Source organism: Temnothorax curvispinosus, unplaced genomic scaffold (genome assembly GCF_003070985.1).
Source record: "Temnothorax curvispinosus isolate PA1 unplaced genomic scaffold, ASM307098v1 QBEX01010444.1, whole genome shotgun sequence".
In the NCBI taxonomy this organism is placed as follows: domain Eukaryota; kingdom Metazoa; phylum Arthropoda; class Insecta; order Hymenoptera; family Formicidae; genus Temnothorax; species Temnothorax curvispinosus.
In genome coordinates, this window is record NW_020220224.1 from 91,043 (window position 1) to 108,868 (window position 17,826).

Sequence of the window (17,826 nt, forward strand, 5' to 3'; positions counted from 1 at the left end):
TATATGATGATAAAGAAAATGAAGAAATGAATATAAGGTCGATACATATAGCCATTTACAAAAATACAAGCGATAAATATTAAGTGACCAATTATAGTCTGTTTCAAAATTGCTATTGCAATTAACACACAATTACTTTTTTTTTTAACGTTGATTAATCAAAAGCTATTGCTGTTAAAAAAGTTGACTTCAAATTGTCTGAGACATGGCATTAATATTCGATGTAAAAAAGCAAAAAGTAAATGGCATATAATCGATTGTCATAAAAAACAATTAATAATACAGAAAAGAAAGTAGAACAGAAAATTAAACACGTGGATTGATTTTACTTTCTTATATATCATTAGTGTTCTCTTAAAGAAAAATAAATCCTCTACATAATTTCGAATTTAAAGTGTTAAAAATTTGAAATCGGAGAAATTGAAGGCACTCTACGCTTCTTGAAAAGAAATGAAATGAGAAATGAAACTTTGTGAACCATAATGACGTGTTTTCTTAAAAAATATTTGTTGCATAATACTTAGTTACACATATTATGTTTAAACATTGACTATAAAACTTGTCTATAAGCGTTTGTAAAAACTTCTGGAAGTAAATCCATAAACTCACATTTAATTCATACATATTACATCGCTTTTATAATTATTTACAAGTAACACACACACAATCATCTATATAAATTGTTTATTTATTTTATATAATTTATATTTAAATTGTAAAATTTGTTGTCTAATTATATTTATAGTATAATTAGAAATCATCCAGTTCTACTTTCTTTTTACGTTTTTTTGCTGTTTTCCTTCCCTTTATAGTGTCCAGTTTTCTTTTTTTAGCCTCTTTCTTCTTTTGTTGTTTAGCCAGTTTACGTTTAGCCGCCAGGTCGGGATCAGTCACAAACTGGTATAAAAAAATAATGCATATATAATTCTTCCGAGCACTAGGGACAGTTAGAAAGAGATGCAGAGTGAGTTTAATCGGAGGATCACGTTAATCGGAGACTGTGATATCGGCCCTTATTCATAAAGTTCAACGAGTTCATAAACATGAAAATATACTATACTAAAAAAATTAAAGATGTAAAATAATAAAAATAAATTTACTTGTTGCGCACGAACTCTTCTTCTTTCCGCTTTCTTAATGTCCAACTTTTGTTGTACTCGATTCAGTAATTTGACATAATCCTCATTTCCTAAAGACTTTTTAATCATGGTAGCTACTTCTTTGGCAAGCCGACGTAATTCAACGTTCGTTTCTTCCGTCGTAGTCATCTCCCGTACCAATGGAGACATAATATTGAAAAGTATCACGTTTAGATATTCCATAGGCACTGTAGTTACTATACCGGCAATAAACTTGAACATTGCAGTTCTCTGAAAACATGTATCATTCATATGGTTTATTTTAAAATATAAAATATGTATTCGCGAAACTTTTCGCAGATACATACAATAGATATCTGGAAAATATTCTTACCACTGATGTTGACTTAGGGGCTTGCGTTATTTCTATATTTACAGCTTTTCTCAGTCTCCTGATAAGCCAGGGAAAAGATAAATTATTATTATTTTTCGCTTTACTTCCATCATCTTCCTCATCAGTTTTCGCGACGGATCCTGTGACCGATTTTAACATCTTTGCGATAAAGATTAGGTTCTTCACAACCTGATCTGCTAACTCCTCGAATGTCATGTCCGGATAAAGTTGAGCCACTAAATCTAGAATCAAACTCTTTAAAGTTTCAACGGGCCTCGAATACATGTAACCCTCATGTACTCTATCGCTCTCTGGATTATTTAAAAGTTCCACGACTTTATCAACGTCAAGGACAGCCAAAATAAAGCCGATTAATTGCGCGGCTGCTAATCGAACCCACAAGTGCGGATGCGCCAACAAAGATTGGCTATATTCTGAAATAAAATGTAAATATGCAATACTTGACAAAAAATGAAGCTTTCCAACGTTTCGGCGAAAATAACTTACCGGCAAACGAGTCAATAGAATCCTTGTGCTTTTCATTTGTGAGGAAAGATGTGTGATGTGCTATTTTTAGTAGTAGTTGCAACACTTGAATTAAATGATGATCTTTTGTTCTTTCTTCCTTTAAATCAGGATCTTTCTGCGAGCATTTTGCATTATCTAACTTGTCAGAGGCAGAGAAATATGCGTGAAACTGCTTTAATAACAACGGTAAGACTTGAGGCAGTCGCGAATCGAAATCATTTTTCTCGACGGTCACGAATATGCCGCACAACTGTGCCGCCAATGTCCGGTACCTTATTTTGGAATCACTTAGCCATTGAAGGGGCCATTTGTCAAATAGCTTATTCCTATCATTAGAGGATATCCGCATAAGCATTTCTTTTATACATTTCGCGCAAAGTTTACGGCAAGTTGGGTCGTCGTCGTCTATCAATCTTGCACCAGTCATTACAAATATGATTTCTGACCTCCTTGTTAACGTTTTCAACGGAAATCCCGTGACGATGGAATGGATCATTTCCAGTGCGCTCAATCGGCCCGGTTGCATTTCGTAGCTCAACTGAGTGAGATAAAAATATATGTGTTTATCCAAATGCTTGCCGAGCGGATAACCCATGAGATAAGAGTAGAACAAAGAACGGGATTGCAATTTAACGTGTTCCAACTCCGAGGTAATGCTCAGCATAGCTACTTTCTCCATGACGGTGTGCATTTCAGCGACAATCATCTTTCGATGTATTATAGCCTTGAGCAAGGTAAACGCAGTACCGTACTTGTCGCTGTCGTGTAGATCCTGCTCCGCGTATAAGATAAGAATCTTCAGCTGATCTGCATCGATACTGAAGTGTTTCACGTCGCGGACGAGCACGGACATGCATTTGAATGTGGCCATTACGAGATCGAAATTATCGCCTTTGCTTAATCCTGCGGCAGCATATTTATGCAAAATGTCGAACATGGAGGTACAAATGTCTGATATCGATGTGTGCATCGAAGGTAGATCCATCTTAAGCATCCAATTTAAGCACTGCAATGCTACGGTGCACAGCTTAACATGATGGGACTTTAAACAGTCACTTAAAACTGACACAAATGGTTCTAAGTAACGTTTGTATTTCGCACCGGAGACTTTGTCCCGTTTCAGCAATATATGATACAGTCTCAGACCAAATTCTATCATCACATGAACGTTGGCATGCTTGGTAGTTTTTGCAGTAACTTTAATACCCATTCTGTTTTTGGGTTCTGGCGGTATGAGGAAATAATTCGACTCCTGCGGCATCAGAGTTTTCGTTTCACCTTTTCGCTGTTCTTCCGCGAGCTTTTTACTATCCTTCTCAGGCATAAGACCTGGTATACTTTCCGAAATAATACCGTAAAGAAATATAAGCATTTGTTCCAACGGTATGTAAGCATTGTCCGCCAATCCCAGAGTTACATTTCGGAGGCATTCCACAATCTTGTGTATCGTTTTATGCGAGTGCGTCTTCAATAGCATTTCTTTTAACGGCAGGATTAAATCTAATAAGCAAGATTCTGTTATAAATTCCGCCAAAATATGGAAAATATCAAAGCTCTTGGTACTTTTTGCCTCTGACACATTTTTGATGATACCAGCTACTTCCTTTTCTTCTGCGGTCAATCCAAATAGATCCACTTTGCACACCTATATACAAAATAATTATTTAAAGATATACATAGCGTTTTTAAAATATTTGATCAAACTTTACCAATCTTTGTACTAATTTTTATTGACAAAAGTATATTATATAAACATAAGTCCATAAATCTTTTCAAAGGTCAAGACATTAAAAAACGTTAGCAAGTATTTCCAACATTCGAATTGATTGTTAAGAATACAGATATTATTTGAGATTGCTTGAATAGTATAGCAGAGAAAGAATCATAATTAAATATCGGACAATACGATGTATACTGCGAATACAATACAAATAATGCAAACTTTATTATACTGATATATTTTTTTGATTATTATATTAATAGAATATATTGGCAAAGAGTTTGTATAATCAAACATTTCAGGTATAATACTTACAGACAGAATGCTTTGTAAATTATTATTGATATCAAGTTTCTGGAAATGAGGCTTTAATGCGAGTAATACAGCCTGTACTGTATACACGAGAACGTGCACTTGGAAGCCTTTCGTTAACAGCGTATTCAATTCGTTCAAAAGATGGTGAAGATACTTCGGTCCTAAAGTAATCATAATTTTCTGTAGTGTCTCGCGAGTCGCACGTCGAACCGATTCCATACGCGACTTGAGGAACGTACACAGTTTCATAAAAATTCTGAAAAATATACATGCACAAGACACGTGTTATATATAAATTTTCCATCTCTTTTCTTAAAATTTCAAGATTTTCAGAATCTTGGATTATTGCTACTTGAGTAAAATAATCTTCAAATGCGATAAAAGAGTACAAAATATTTCTGACATCACTTACCCTGGCAAATTTGTATTCAGAAGATTCTCGGGCATTTTCTGCAGTAACTTAACAAGCGCGAGAGCAATTGGAACTCTCAATAAATCGTCCTCCTCGGTCTCGGAGGCTATTTTCTTCTTGTTGATTTTATGACTGCTGTCTTGCCGAGTTTTTGCCACAATCGATCGATGCAGTTGAGGCAACAATCCGTTCGATATGCTAAACACCACTTTTTTCGCGCCGTATTGAGAAAGCAGCGTTTGCCTTTCAAGTATCGGTAAGTCTTCCTTTATCGTTTCCTTATCCGTCTCTATTATTTCTTCAACACCTTCGACATTCTCATCGTTTAGTGCTTCCTCCAATTTTTCTTCATCTCCTTGTTCCGTGTTTTCGAGGTTCTCATCTTTACTAATCGCATCATTAGATTCTTCTCTTAGCGGTTCAGTGACAGAAGTTTCAGTAACAGCATTATCTTCGGTTCCTGCCGAAGAAGCTTTGGTTTTCGTAATTTTCTCTGCCGGCTTGTACTTTGAAAGATCGTAATGAAAGGAGTCTAGTATCGTTACTACTATTCTAACGACTTGCTTCTGGAACTCTGTGGAGCTCCTCAGTTTGCCTAAATAATACTTCAAGATGATCTCGTAGTGGTGCCACGGTAACAGCTTGCACACCACTCCGACGGTCTCGATAGCGGCGTCAACGAGACTGTTCTTGTGAATGAAAGCCTCGTTGCATAAATATGACGAGCAGAGGGGAAGAATAAATTGCGTCAATGTTTTAGGATTAAACGGCTTTCGCAATGTCTTGGCGAGCGTGCAGAACTTTAGTAAGGCGCGAGCTCTCCTGTACAACTGCAAGTGTTGCATATTCTCAAAAAAATCGACTTCAGGATCGACTCGATTGGCAAGCAGGGACAAGTCTCGTAAAACGAGATGCACGTCCGCGCACTCCAGGGCCATGTGTCCCAAAAGCGCTATCGATTGAAGGCGAACGGTCTCGTTCTTGCTCGTAATGCCCTTCCTCGTAAGAGTTAAGATAGTGTCGTCCATTAAGTAACGCCTGTTCAAGACGTTACTCTGGTGCTCCCTCGCTAATTTCGCCGCGACGAGCTTCAGGCACTGCCCGGAGCAATCTCGCATCGCCAAATCCGATACAGTTTTCAAAAAATAAAAGCAGTTGTGTATCACAGTCACGCCAAATTCCAGGGCAATCGCGTTTCTCCCGGCCATGTCGCTGATCAGCTCGAAGGCGTCCAGCCTCTTCTGGAAGTCCGGTTGATCGACCCATCTGTGATCCCACGCGTTGAGAGCGGCCAAAACCTCGTAATCCTGAATCATCGCTTCGCGATGCTCCTCCGCGAACCTCTCGGCGATGGTGCGATACAGCTGCAAAAGAGTTTTGCGAGCGGGCACATCCGACAGAAAGCCCATCAGCGGCGCGATAGAACGCAAATGAATCTCTGGCTTATTCACAATTTTTATGAGATTCGTGACGGTTGTCAACAATCCCATAACGACCTCCTCGTTACCGCCAGATGTAACCTTCTTGATTAACACGGGTATTATCAGCTTCAGCACCGTGTCGCATGTCTCAACATCCGTAACGAATTCGGAGATTCGCGACAGGATGATCAGCTCGGTCTTGTTCATGCTCTTATGAAACCTTTTAAGTCTATCTTTGATAAACTCCAGAACGTTAGGGACATGCGGCAGGAGTATAGCGGAGCCGTAGTTGATCCCGCTCGAAAGTACCTTCTCCTCCACCTCGAGCATGTTGGTGAGTATCGGCGTTAGTGGTAAGAACGGCGCGTCCACCTGCATCGCATCCTCGTTGGATCTCCCGTAGTCCTGCAGTGTCAGCATCTTCTCGACGATCTCCAGAATGGCGTTGACGACGGACTGATGCGTCTTGGGATTCGACAGGAGTCGCATGATATAAGGGAGAGGAGTGATCGACTGGTCGTCCTCCTGATGCTTCGCAAACAACGGATAGTACCGCGAGTTCTGGCCCCACGCCATGAATAACTTGAGCAAGGTCGTAGGACTGTGTATACCTTCGATAGGCAGTTTCTGCAACAAGGGAAATATCGCAACGTGAAAGATCGCGTCTATCTCGTGCCGCTGCCAGTCGTAGTCCTCGAAATGCGTGAAGAATCTGGCCAGGATACCGACGCAGCTCGTCCTCACGTTCTTGATCGTCGACAGGTATCCCGGGTAAACCTCCCCCGATCTCCGCAGAATCCCGTTCACCTCGGCCAGGATGCAGATCAATATTCTGAGCAACCGCGGTAACAACTTCGCCGACATCTTCCCGCCGAATTGCTCTATTACTATCGCCAACAGATTCACGGCGCTCTGCATGCGTTTAGGCGGCATGACGTTATTCAGATCGACGGTATCGACGATGTTCCCAGCGTACTTCCTCAGGTCAAACGCCTCGTCCACCTCCGACACGTATTTGAACGGTCTAAATGCCATTTTGACGAATATGATCATCTCGTCCTCCTGCGCACCGCCCAGGAAGCGCAGTATGATCTTTCTCCGTGCAAATCCACCGGCTTTTCCACCGGTCCTCATGCCGGTCTTCGTAATCATTTTGGCGTAAATAATTCTCATTATGATCGGCATGAGATTCTCGCGATGCTCCTCGTCTATCATGTTGCTCTCCCGATCCAGCTTGAAACGCGCGAGCTCATTCTTCAAATTCTTCTCATTTATCAGACTGCACAGAGACTCCTTGTATGGCAAAAGATACTTGTACTTGTACGCAAAGAGACAATTCAGAGCGGCTCTCTGTATGTCGGCGTTCCTCGAAGAAATCAAGTCCAGATAGATCTGATGCAGCTCCGCTTCTCTGTGCATCATTTTCGGATTCTGCACCTTGTCAAATATTTCCATCTGGGCGAGTAAAAGTTTTACCTTGTACGTCCTTTTCATCGCGTCCGCTTGCGCGGCTTTTACGCTCTCGTTACGCTCCTCGTTCTCGCTCTCGTTCTCGTCATCCGTGTCATCGTCCGCATCGATTAATTCTTTACGTTTTTCGACGTCGCAATACTTGCCCTCGTCGGAGTTGGATCTAAAAAAATTTGCATTTACGAAATCGATGAACAATCCGGTTAAGTCTCTGTTTTTCGTCTCGGCGTAATGTGAAAAATGTGCCATGCATTTCCAGAGAAGGATCTTGTAATTCTCGAAATCAGGCTTATCGTCGTGCCTCTCGATCAGCGATTCCAACGACGAAACCACGTGGCACGCGAACGACGATCTCCGTTCAATCTCCGGCACATTGTTAGACGTTAACTCGGCCAGAAACGTCGGCCAGAACTGTGGGCATTCCTTGTTACCGTAACTAGCTATGATTGTACTCACGGGCTGCCAGAGCAGAGAAAAATTGACGTACAACGTGCCCATCAAGCATCTTAATGGAAATTCGTGATACTTCGGATCTAGATTAACTATCGCGTGAGTCTGAAATTCTAAAGCTTGTAAGTGCAACAGCTTGCTGCGGTAGTTTTGCATCGTCACGGATTCACATTCCACCAAATAGACAAGCTCCATAGCATTTTTTCCATCACCTTGCACCGAGGGCCCCTTCAGATCTTCGACATTAGAAAACAAAGAGTATAAGTGTGCCACGATTAATCGAACGTTGCTATAAGGTGAACTAAATTTTTTTACTATATTGTCGTTTAATTTGTCAAACGACGCTGAATTTATGTAGTCCGCACGATGCTGCGACGCAGCAAAGTACGTTAAGCTGAGATCTATCGCGTTTAATATACACTTGTTATCGTTATTAACAAGATCAATTATTTTTATGTCAGATTTTACGAAAAACTCGTGGAGACTGCTTGGCTCCGACACGTGCACCAGCGATTCCAGTGTTAATAAAAATACGAAAGCGGTTTTATTGATGTCCGCAGCATCATCCGCACTGTCCGGTTTCAGTATCTTTTTATATAAAAATAACAAGCCGTCTCTCAACATATCTTTAAATTCTTCGCGTAACGGCTTCAGATGTGGTAAAATTATCAAAATTCTCAGTGCGTCGAGCGAGACGGTATCGGTAGACAACGTTTTCAATTCTCGTAAGAGATAATCGATACTCCCGCTTCCAATATTCCGTGTATCTAAAATGTACTTTTTCCATTTGTCCAAAGTTATACCGCTGAGGCAAGGTGATGCTTTTGCGAGAATTATTTTAGCAAGCAGAAGCAACGTCTCACTGTCAAATCCAGTAGACATGCTGCGCCGCAATACATGAGGCAATACCAAAGCTTCGAACGAAGAGTACGGTATTAAATTTTCAACGGAGGAATACAATAATTCCATATCGTTCACCATCATAATTTTCAGCAACAGTTGACTCGAATTCTCCTGCATTAACTTAACGTTGGATGCCAAGAGAATGGCTACAGACACATCGATAACTTCTCGCAAGATATTACTGTCTTCGCTCAATACGTCCATCATGTTGGTAAATCTTTTCGTCAAGGATATAGCGTCGGTTAAAAATCTACCATTTTTATAGCTGACAATCATATGTACGAGACGCAATAAAAGAATCAAAGCGTGTTTCCTCTCAGAGACGTCTAACGACTGCTTCAACTTTTCGACAAACATGTCCATTATTTTAAGTATAACATTCCACATGACGTCGCACTTTTGTGGATGTATGTTTTGCAATATGCACGTTACGATTTCACGTAGTACTTCGTAAGTGAGCTTTTGATCACGAGATTCGTCTTGCAGAGCGTTGAAATAAAGAAGTAACATCTGCTCGCCGCAGGAATGGAACTGTCCTGGAGTACCGGAGACAACTTCAAACAATAACTTTCCGCAGCCCGGTATCCCATTCTCCTTAGCATTTTCATTTCTATCCTCCAGAATATGTAGCACCAATTTCAGGAAGGAGTCTTTATCCTTGATCTTGCGAACTACAAATGCAAAACTTTCGGCGGCAAACCTGTTTATATAGACCGGCTGCGTGTCAGCCAGCAGCGGCAGTAACAGAGGCACCACACTTCTTATGTTTCTTGTGAGATATCGCCACAGAAATTTAAACAGATATGCCAAAGTGGTGAAGGTATACTCTATCTGCTCGGCGTTTTTCGTTTGCAGCAGGCAGATCATTTCGGACAGAAATTCTGGAAAATAATCGTAGAACTCCTTCTGAAGATCTCTCGCTACGGCTACTACCAACCTGTGGGAAACAATGTGAGAGAATAGTAATAATAACAAACTTCTATCAATCTACATGCCTCTCCGTACGCTACTTACTCTAAGATCGGCTGTAGGAACAAGGAATCTCGTTTCTTCAAATACAACATAAGCGCGTCGATCACGTGCTGCTTCTTGTGAAGGAGCTGGGGCAACGTGACGATGTCTCGTACTTGCTTCTTGAAGGCGGTGTAGCCATCCGTCAGGTTGAGAACGTTCCATTTCTGCAGCGTCTCGTGAAAGTGAGTCTCGACTTCCTTGGCGTCGTCCTCGTTCCGATGTGCCACACGGTGAAAAACGTCGACGTCGATCTCCGTCACTCGCTCGGAAAACGGCTTAAACTGTGGAGGAAAGATCAGGTTTCACTGGTTTCAGAGCCACGCGCGCACGCGATTAGGTTAACCTAACCTCGCGTACGACTCTACTCACCCGGAAGACGTTCGCCTCCTTATGACGGGTCGGTTTATTCTTCATGTTAACTCCTGGATTGTCCTGGCGCACGTTAATCGGACTCGATCAACACATCACGTTCACTTTATTTAAACTGAAAACATTTCAAAGGAGTCAACGTGAAGCGGAACGTGTCCCACGTGTAGCCTGTGGCCCGTGTTTGAATGCGCATGCGCGACGTTGCCACCCCCGTCACTCCCCCTGCCAGCTGCGCAGGCTGCGCTGCCGACAGCCGATGTGACAGGTGACAGATGACGGGTTGACGGGTTGTCAAATGCTGTTATGAATGGAACAGATTTAGATTTTACTTACGTGGTGTGGATACGATACGCCGCGCGTTCTCGCTCTAGCCGTCGACGACGTGGAGAGATGACAGGATCGGTGACCGGATCGAACAAATCGATGGCATAAATGCGCTCGGCTATCAGCGCTATCCTGTCGAGTCCGGTGCCCGACAACAAGATGTCCCATCCCGACTACGAGCAGACCGCTCACGATCACGCCTCCCTGTTGCTGCTGCTGCGGCCGGTCGGCACGCAGATCAAGCCGAAGACGGTCAGTAGGTTATGCGAGCGGATCGTCAAGACTGGCAGCAGGTTCTCCGTGTCCGACTCGAGCGGCGGCACCCGGGAGATCCTCGCCCGATTTGTCCGGGAGCATCCGGTGGAGAACAACGACTGGGGGGACTTTCAGACGCACAGGAGGCTCTTAGGCCTGATCACGTTCGGCAAGTACGACACGCAGACGGAGTTGAACGAGCTGTGCAGAGTGCACGAGACCCTCAAGGTCAAGTACAGCAGCACCTTGTACGACTCGCGTGCCATCCTCTTCGGTCCCCTCGAGTCGAACGGCCGTCACGAACCGCCGCCGGGCTACACCACCCCCGGCAACTTTAAAACGCGGGCAATATTCTATGCGGACGAGGCGTGCCCCTCCGATCTCGAGACGCAAACGGCCGAATATCTCAATTTTCTGTTCTGGATCTTGGAGTCGAAAAGGCTGGAGCGTTCCAGGGAGAAGATAGACCGTGTCTCTCTTCTGTTGGCTCCATTTGAGAAGAAAGATTTCATCGGGTTAGACCTCGAGTCGAGAAATAATAAGAAGAGATGTGTAGGCCGAATGACGAAGCATTTAGGTGACCTGTGTCTTCAAGCCGGACTTCCAGCCGATGCCCTGAACAATTATACGTCCGCGGCCAACATTCTGCAAGCCGTCAATGACTGGTTGTGGCTGGGAGCAGCGTACGAAGGTCTCTGCGCTGCTTCGGTCTTGGTTCTTTATCCTAATATGTGCCGAAGTCTTCCATTGCAAAGAAATTCTTCCCTGCAAGAAGGAAGTCCAAGTAAGCAGAGGTATGCTAGACGACACAAAAAACATGATACTGTCTTTTTAAAAAGCATCAAAGCGCCTCTACTTTTATCATGTGGAATCTAATGTGGTTTAAAGATGTGAGAGCTAATGAATAATCAATTATTTGTCATTTTATAGACGAGGATCACAGGCTCTTACAGTTTTGCCATCTCCGCCCAGTATAGACATGGTAAAGGCCAGCATGCCACATATTTTACTACCTGAGGAAATATCTAAGAAATATCGCGAAGCTATAGTGCATTATAGTAAATACCAATACGCAGGAATAATTGAAACTGAAGCTAGTTTCAAAGCTACGAGAATCTCAATAGAACAGAACTGTACCTTACAAGCTGCGTCATATTTAAATAATGTTGTATTGATTAATTTGTCTCTGAGCGAACAAGAAAAAGTACGTGGTATATTAACATAACGCAGAAAACATTTACGTATAAAGCTTATCAAGGTGTTGTAGTAGATGAAATATTTCAGATTGATCGATTTACTACATTGTCAGATCTATATACGAGCTTTGGTTTTGACAGAAAAGCGTCATTCTGTTTGCGATTGGCCGCTACTCGTCATGTATCGCAAAATAATCCTAATCCAGACTGGCAACAATGTTATAATTTGATGTTGCAAGCTACATCTGGATTTAAATTGTCTTTAGATCCTGTCGATATGCCACCAGGTTACTGCACGTGTATTAAATTTTGTAAACCTTAACATTTACCTTGATTATATTTGCCTGATTATACATTATTATACTTTTAAATTATACGTTTAAAGAAAAAAATATATATGTGTTAACGTCTTTTCAACGACCATCTTTTAATATAATTTCATCTTTTTGTTTCAATTTGTTTTTTTTTATGTTTAAAATCGTATTGTTCTCTTACAGATGGACAAAGAGGATGGCCGGCTATACAGATTCAAATAATAAACGAACTTGTTGCTGCTGCCAACCGAATGGGCCATCCGGCACTCGCTACAAGGCATCTGACGTTTTTGCTCCAAACAATGTATAATCATCTGACGCTTACCGAACGGAAGGATATTGCACTACAGTTACAAAATGTATCTCAACAGTGCGAGGGTGCGCCAGTCCCTCTTGTATGTTAAAAAATAATTATATAATGATATGAATACGTATATTACGTGTTTCATATAAAATAAACAATGTTTTTTAAACGATAGGTTTTAGATTCTGGTACTGTCATACCACCGGCTAATTTATTAAATATACCAAAAACAAAATCGTTTGCTCTGAAAAACATGCAGCCACATTTACAGCCTCAAAAGATAGAAAGGGTGAAAGAAGATCATGGTCCATTTTTATTTACGCCAATTAATTTCGGATCGTTGGAGCGCAAAAATACTTCGAAAAGCAAAGTTGGTACGTGCATACCTACATGTTTTATTATTACCATCTACCATCAATAAAAGTGTAATATCATAAAAGATGGACTTTTTCCAACAGATTATTTGTGGGTGGAAGGAGATATCTGTGAGGTGTCAATGCTGCTCATAAATCCTTTACCATTTGAATTGCACGTGTCTAACATGAGACTTTTGACAAACGGTGTAGTATTCGAATCGATACCAGAAAGTATTAGCCTGCCTGCTGAGTCTGGTCCGCGTGCAGTTACGTTAGCAGGCAGACCCAAGGAAGTTGGAGATTTAGAAATACTCGGATTCAGCACACATACATTAGGAGTTAAATCTAACTGTAGATTGAGATACATGGAGAGTATGTTACATCCTCAATATACGGTCGAAGTCATTCCAGCCTTACCAAGAATCGATGTCGCAACTAGTTTGCCTCAAACTGCTAGTTTCAGTTCCGGCGACAATATAGTTACCAGCGCGAGTATATCTCTCTATGGCGGTGAGAGGTTTGTGTCTACTGTTAGCATTAACAAAATTTTTTCCCTCAATACCATTTTCGTGTAAAATGGTTTCGCTCACATTTGCAGCGCCGAGTGTACCGTGACGATAACGAACGCCGGTCAAGTTCCTATTGAAATGGTCGAGTTATCAGTACAGTCCACTCTGGATGCTGTAACTGAGAGTAAAATTTTCAAATGGAGCGATGAGAATCTAATGACGCACGTGCCTTTACAACCTGGCAGCAGTGCGAGTCTTACTTTATATCTGTACGCAGCGACGGACTTTATAGCGCCTTCGATTAGAAATGGTAATATAATCGTTAATTATATTATTATGCTAACATAATTTTGAAATTTTAATATATTTTTCCTCTTTGCTGAATTTACAATTTATTTTTCAGATGTTACTAGCAGTACCTGTCTTAGTCAACCGAGCAGTTTAATGTCACATTCAGGCCACAGTTCTTTACCATCTAGGCTTAGTTCTCCGTCTCATACGAAAAGACAATCCGAGCTGACCTCTTCCTTCAGATCGGGAATAAGTTCGCACTCCGGCCACTCTTCTTTAGCGAGCACGCGTTTGTCGAAACTTGCAGTACCTTTGCAGACGTCTAATATTATCGAAGGTCAATTGAGGATAAAATACTCAGGAGGTGGAGGCTTGGTAAATGGATACTGCAGAATTTCATCTGTTTTTATAACCATTGAGATGCTACCCAGTGTGCAGATTACTACGTGGGATGTATTGCCGGCTGAAACGTAAGTCACGAAAACGCAAATACTTGATGTTAGTAAAATAGTATTTATTTATACACGTTGTATCTCATATACATATATGTTATTTATAAAAATTCTTTCGCTAACAATTTTTAGACCATTGCAATTTTATCTCGTACTGGACGTGACAAACATGACAAATCACGAAATGGAATTGCACTATACGCAAAATAAATGTATATACATGGAAGGTAAAGAACCATGTAGAATTCCTGTTCCAGTTGACCGATGTCCACTTAATAAATTATCTATGGTAATAACGGAGACGTGGCCTATTCGAAGACATGCCGCAAAATATAATACTATTTTTGTCACTTATAGTTAAATGGTGCTGGTGACACAAGTGAACTCCAAAAAATATGTGCTGAACATATAGCTTCGTTGGTTGATCTACGCTGGCAATTACTAGGTACCGAGTCAACAGGAAAAGCAACTCTATCCGGCATTACTTTAACTCAGGATATGTTAGATCTGGTCAGAATGAGTCCTCTACAGTGGGGTGCGTATATTTATTGTGCGTATGTAAAAAAAAAAAAAAAAAGATTACTAAACAACGTCAACATTTTCCAGAAATAACTATTAACGATATTATTGTAAAAGCACAAGAAGAACTGTCGTGTGCTTTGGGTGAATGCATAAGCGTTGGTGTGGGAGTGTGCAATGCTCTGGAGCATCCGCTGAGTGATCTTACATTGTCCATTAATTTCTATCAGGATCATCATAATGGAGTGAATAATTATCAGTTGGAAACAAGATTATCCATAGCTGGAGCAAATAAGGTCATGCTGCCTACTGTGAGTCACAACTTTCATAAATACACGTTGTAGCTGTGTACACACTTGTCTTACGTTCCCGAATTTATGAAGAAATAACAGTTACAGGAATCCGGCAGAGCCTATCATGAATGTCGCGTAGTATTCTTTACTGCTGGTCAGTACAAAATAGATATTCAATGTAGTAGTAAAGAATCCGCTCCAAATTCTCCAATACTTTATTCGGAGCTCATAAATGCGGGACATACATGGCGTTACATACCGCCCATCGAGATAACTGTCGACGATTATTAATATAATGATAAATATAAAATACAAATCACCGTCTACACCAATGAACTGTGTAATATTTGTAAAAAGAAAGAACCGAAACGTTGTGTATTACGTATATACATAAAAATAAAGAAAAAATATTTACTTAAAACATTTAATAATTATTTTATGTACGTCTGTGCGTGCGTTAAATATAACGTGCTTACTTCCAACAAGCTATTGTATATTATATGTGTAGATTATAAAAAATATAAATATATTATCGTTTATTTCCCTCTAATTTAATTTTCTTACCGAGAGGAATCATTTCCATCTCTTGCACCGTCCTCCTGAATTTTTTGTAAAATTCAAGTACAGCTGTGTTAGCCCACACCTGTTGGCTATTAAAATCTAAAACACGTAAACTTTGTAAGCTCTGAGCTCTTGAAAGTGCTACGTAAGATTGACCGGCGTCAAATACCCTCGCCAAACACATTTCCACGCAGTCTAAAGTTAAGCCCTGACTTTTATGAATCGAAAAGGCCCACGCTAGCTTTAACGGAACTTGTTTTCGGTGTACGACAGCACCGGAAGTAGTTTTGATAGCCCATTTTTCCATCTTTGCCTCATAATGAGTTCCAGATCGCAACTGAATCACCGGTATATCATTTTTAAAACTAACAACAACACCTCGAGCTCCGTTCACCAATCCACTGTTAACATTTATATTTTTCAGCAGCATAACTTGCGCGCCAACTTTCAGTACTAATTTACCAGGTATAGGCAGCTGCTGATCCAACATGTACGTCATAGAACTATCGGAATCTAACGCCGTATATACTTTACTCTCGCCCTTAAGTTCATCCAACTGAAATTCATTAATCTCATCGGCCTCCTTCACATGCGAACATAATCTAGTTGCTAATACTCCATTGCCTTCAATTTTTTGCTTCGCCGTTTCCTTCAATATATCTACGATGTCATCCGTGACTCTACCTATCCTAACGCTATTTAATATTTTCACGAACGCCTTGTCCTTTTGTCGATGGACCGTCTGTAATTCAAAATTAAAGTGAACACATTTTTGCCAGGCCTCGCTTTGAAAGCAAAACTTGGCCTTGTCGTCAGTCCTAGACACGGGAGGTAACTGAAAGAAGTCGCCGCACAAGATTAATTGTATTCCTCCGAAGGGTCGTTCCGTTCTACGCACGTGTCTCGCCACCGCCTCGATCTTGTCAAAAAAATCACCGTTTACCATAGAAATTTCGTCTATCACCAAGTGTTTCGTTCTCCTCCATATCGAAGCTGCGGACGGACGGGAGGCCAACTGGACGCATCTCTCCTTGGTGGCGGTACCCAGACCGATACCGGCAAACTGATGCAACGTAATTCCACCTATGTGACAGGCTGCTACTCCAGTGCTCGCTGTGGCCATCGTCACGTCCGGGGGAAGGGCCGAGATTATCTTCCTCAGTAGAAACGACTTACCGGTGCCTGCGCTACCGGTGAAAAACACGTTCTTCCCGCTGAGTACCGCATTCAGAATTCGCGTTTGCTCCTCAGTCAGCTCTCCTGCAGTAGGATTCTCGTACAGCTTCTTTGCCGCGGGTACCTTAGCGCCGTGGCCATCGTCGTTGAAATGCTTCCGCTTCCTGACCACGCCCGGCGACGGAGTGGTGACCGTCGCGCGTGACACAGCCATAGCTTTCTCCTTCGCTCTGTTGACCTCTGTGCTAGTAGCTGGACTGATGTCCTCGCCCTCGCCACCGCCGCCCGGTCGCACATTCGCAAAGAACTTCTCCCGCAAGGGATCCTTCGGGACTTGATGTACTTCCTGGCCCGTCAGCTTGACGAATATAGTCTTCAGGAACGTTATCAGCTGGGAGGAGGGTGCGTTTGACAAGAACAACGTGCAGTTCTGCTCTTTAAACTTGATGGACGCCTTGCCCTCGGTCATGAATTTATTAAATACCGATATACCTCTTAGGGGTAGCTTCGTGAGCGCGTTCGCCTTCTCGGCGCGTACCTCGACCAGCAGCTCGCGCTGCGTGTCTCGAATCAGGCGCAACGACGCCGTCCGGTGAGTCGCCTTCCTCAGGATGGATCCTTGCGCGTTTAACCATTCCACGGCAACGGTGCAGGTCAACGAGCAGCTGTCGGAATCCATGTCACCCCGCAAGCAGAGTCGTTCACCTAGGAAACGCCACGAGCAGTTGCCTTGATAACAATGCGACGATCTTAACAATAGACTTAATGTTTTCTAAAGATATTTTAAATTGGCGTTACCTGAACGCGCGACGTCAACACCGGCAGACAAGTACGCGAGAACGCGCCGAACGGTAAACCAGAAAGCGCGCGCAATATCTCGGCGCAGGATGCCTAACCCACCTAACCTTGGGAATAACAGGAACTCACTGGATGGACGTAACTAGAAAATGAATTCTCCTATTGGCCTAGTTTACACCGGACCGTTTGATACGCGTACCAAGTACTATATACGTATCAAATCCGTATCAAATCTCGGGTTATCCCGGTGTAAACCGAGATTTGATACGAATTTGATACGGATATGGTACTTGGTACGTGTATCAAATAGTCGGTGTAAACTAGGCCATTGGCTTGTGGCTTGTGCCCCGCTTGTGTATAGAGTGTGTTCCGAAATGTATTGAAGATCTATTCTATAGCATTT

At 42.0% G+C, this 17,826-nt stretch overlaps 3 protein-coding genes across 7 annotated transcripts; 1 reads left to right on the forward strand and 2 right to left on the reverse strand.

Moving 5' to 3' along the window:
* Window positions 1-9: 9 nt before the first annotated feature.
* LOC112460274 (small subunit processome component 20 homolog) lies at window positions 10-10,248 on the reverse strand. Its single transcript, XM_025024892.1, has 8 exons — window positions 10,076-10,248; window positions 9,707-9,987; window positions 4,449-9,629; window positions 4,037-4,292; window positions 1,981-3,646; window positions 1,474-1,907; window positions 1,101-1,370; window positions 10-897 (listed from the first exon to the last, which is right to left on the reverse strand). Exons 1-8 carry the CDS (start codon window positions 10,118-10,120, stop codon window positions 751-753), a joined length of 8,280 nt encoding a protein of 2,759 aa, XP_024880660.1. The 5' UTR covers window positions 10,121-10,248; the 3' UTR covers window positions 10-750.
* A 71-nt stretch (window positions 10,249-10,319) lies between these two features.
* LOC112460277 (protein brunelleschi) lies at window positions 10,320-15,427 on the forward strand. Of its 4 annotated transcripts, none has more exons than XM_025024896.1 (12): window positions 10,320-11,448; window positions 11,585-11,858; window positions 11,939-12,161; window positions 12,348-12,559; window positions 12,644-12,842; window positions 12,927-13,341; window positions 13,423-13,643; window positions 13,737-14,094; window positions 14,209-14,365; window positions 14,434-14,611; window positions 14,683-14,906; window positions 14,988-15,427. In XM_025024896.1, the coding sequence occupies exons 1-12, from the start codon at window positions 10,508-10,510 to the stop codon at window positions 15,177-15,179; spliced, it is 3,594 nt and encodes a 1,197-aa protein (XP_024880664.1). In that variant the 5' UTR covers window positions 10,320-10,507; the 3' UTR covers window positions 15,180-15,427. The 4 variants fall into 4 exon arrangements, with proteins under 4 accessions (XP_024880664.1, XP_024880665.1, XP_024880666.1 ...); XM_025024897.1 differs by having other exon boundaries at window positions 11,939-12,149; XM_025024898.1 differs by having other exon boundaries at window positions 11,939-12,143.
* LOC112460281 (ATP-dependent DNA helicase PIF1) lies at window positions 15,396-17,519 on the reverse strand. Of its 2 annotated transcripts, none has more exons than XM_025024903.1 (2): window positions 17,424-17,519; window positions 15,396-17,330 (listed from the first exon to the last, which is right to left on the reverse strand). In XM_025024903.1, exon 2 carries the CDS (start codon window positions 17,302-17,304, stop codon window positions 15,418-15,420), a length of 1,887 nt encoding a protein of 628 aa, XP_024880671.1. In that variant the 5' UTR covers window positions 17,305-17,330; window positions 17,424-17,519; the 3' UTR covers window positions 15,396-15,417. The 2 variants fall into 2 exon arrangements, with proteins under 2 accessions (XP_024880671.1, XP_024880672.1); XM_025024904.1 differs by having other exon boundaries at window positions 15,396-17,354; window positions 17,424-17,464.
* Between the last annotated feature and the right edge of the window lie 307 nt (window positions 17,520-17,826).

Excerpts from the sequence above, each read along its gene's own strand:
- LOC112460274 (XM_025024892.1), bottom strand. The coding sequence starts at position 10,120 with ATGAAGAATAAACCGACCCGTCATAAGGAGGCGAACGTCTTCCGG. Across the intron at positions 3,647-4,036 it reads ATTTACAAAGCATTCTGTCT|GTGTGCAAAGTGGATCTATT; the intron begins GTAAGTATTATA and ends TTTTGTATATAG. Across the intron at positions 1,371-1,473 it reads CCCCTAAGTCAACATCAGTG|AGAACTGCAATGTTCAAGTT; the intron begins GTAAGAATATTT and ends ACATGTTTTCAG.
- LOC112460281 (XM_025024903.1), bottom strand. The coding sequence starts at position 17,304 with ATGGATTCCGACAGCTGCTCGTTGACCTGCACCGTTGCCGTGGAATGG.
- LOC112460277 (XM_025024896.1), top strand. The coding sequence starts at position 10,508 with ATGCGCTCGGCTATCAGCGCTATCCTGTCGAGTCCGGTGCCCGACAAC. Across the intron at positions 12,843-12,926 it reads TACTTCGAAAAGCAAAGTTG|ATTATTTGTGGGTGGAAGGA; the intron begins GTACGTGCATAC and ends TTTTTCCAACAG. Across the intron at positions 13,644-13,736 it reads AGCGCCTTCGATTAGAAATG|ATGTTACTAGCAGTACCTGT; the intron begins GTAATATAATCG and ends TTTATTTTTCAG.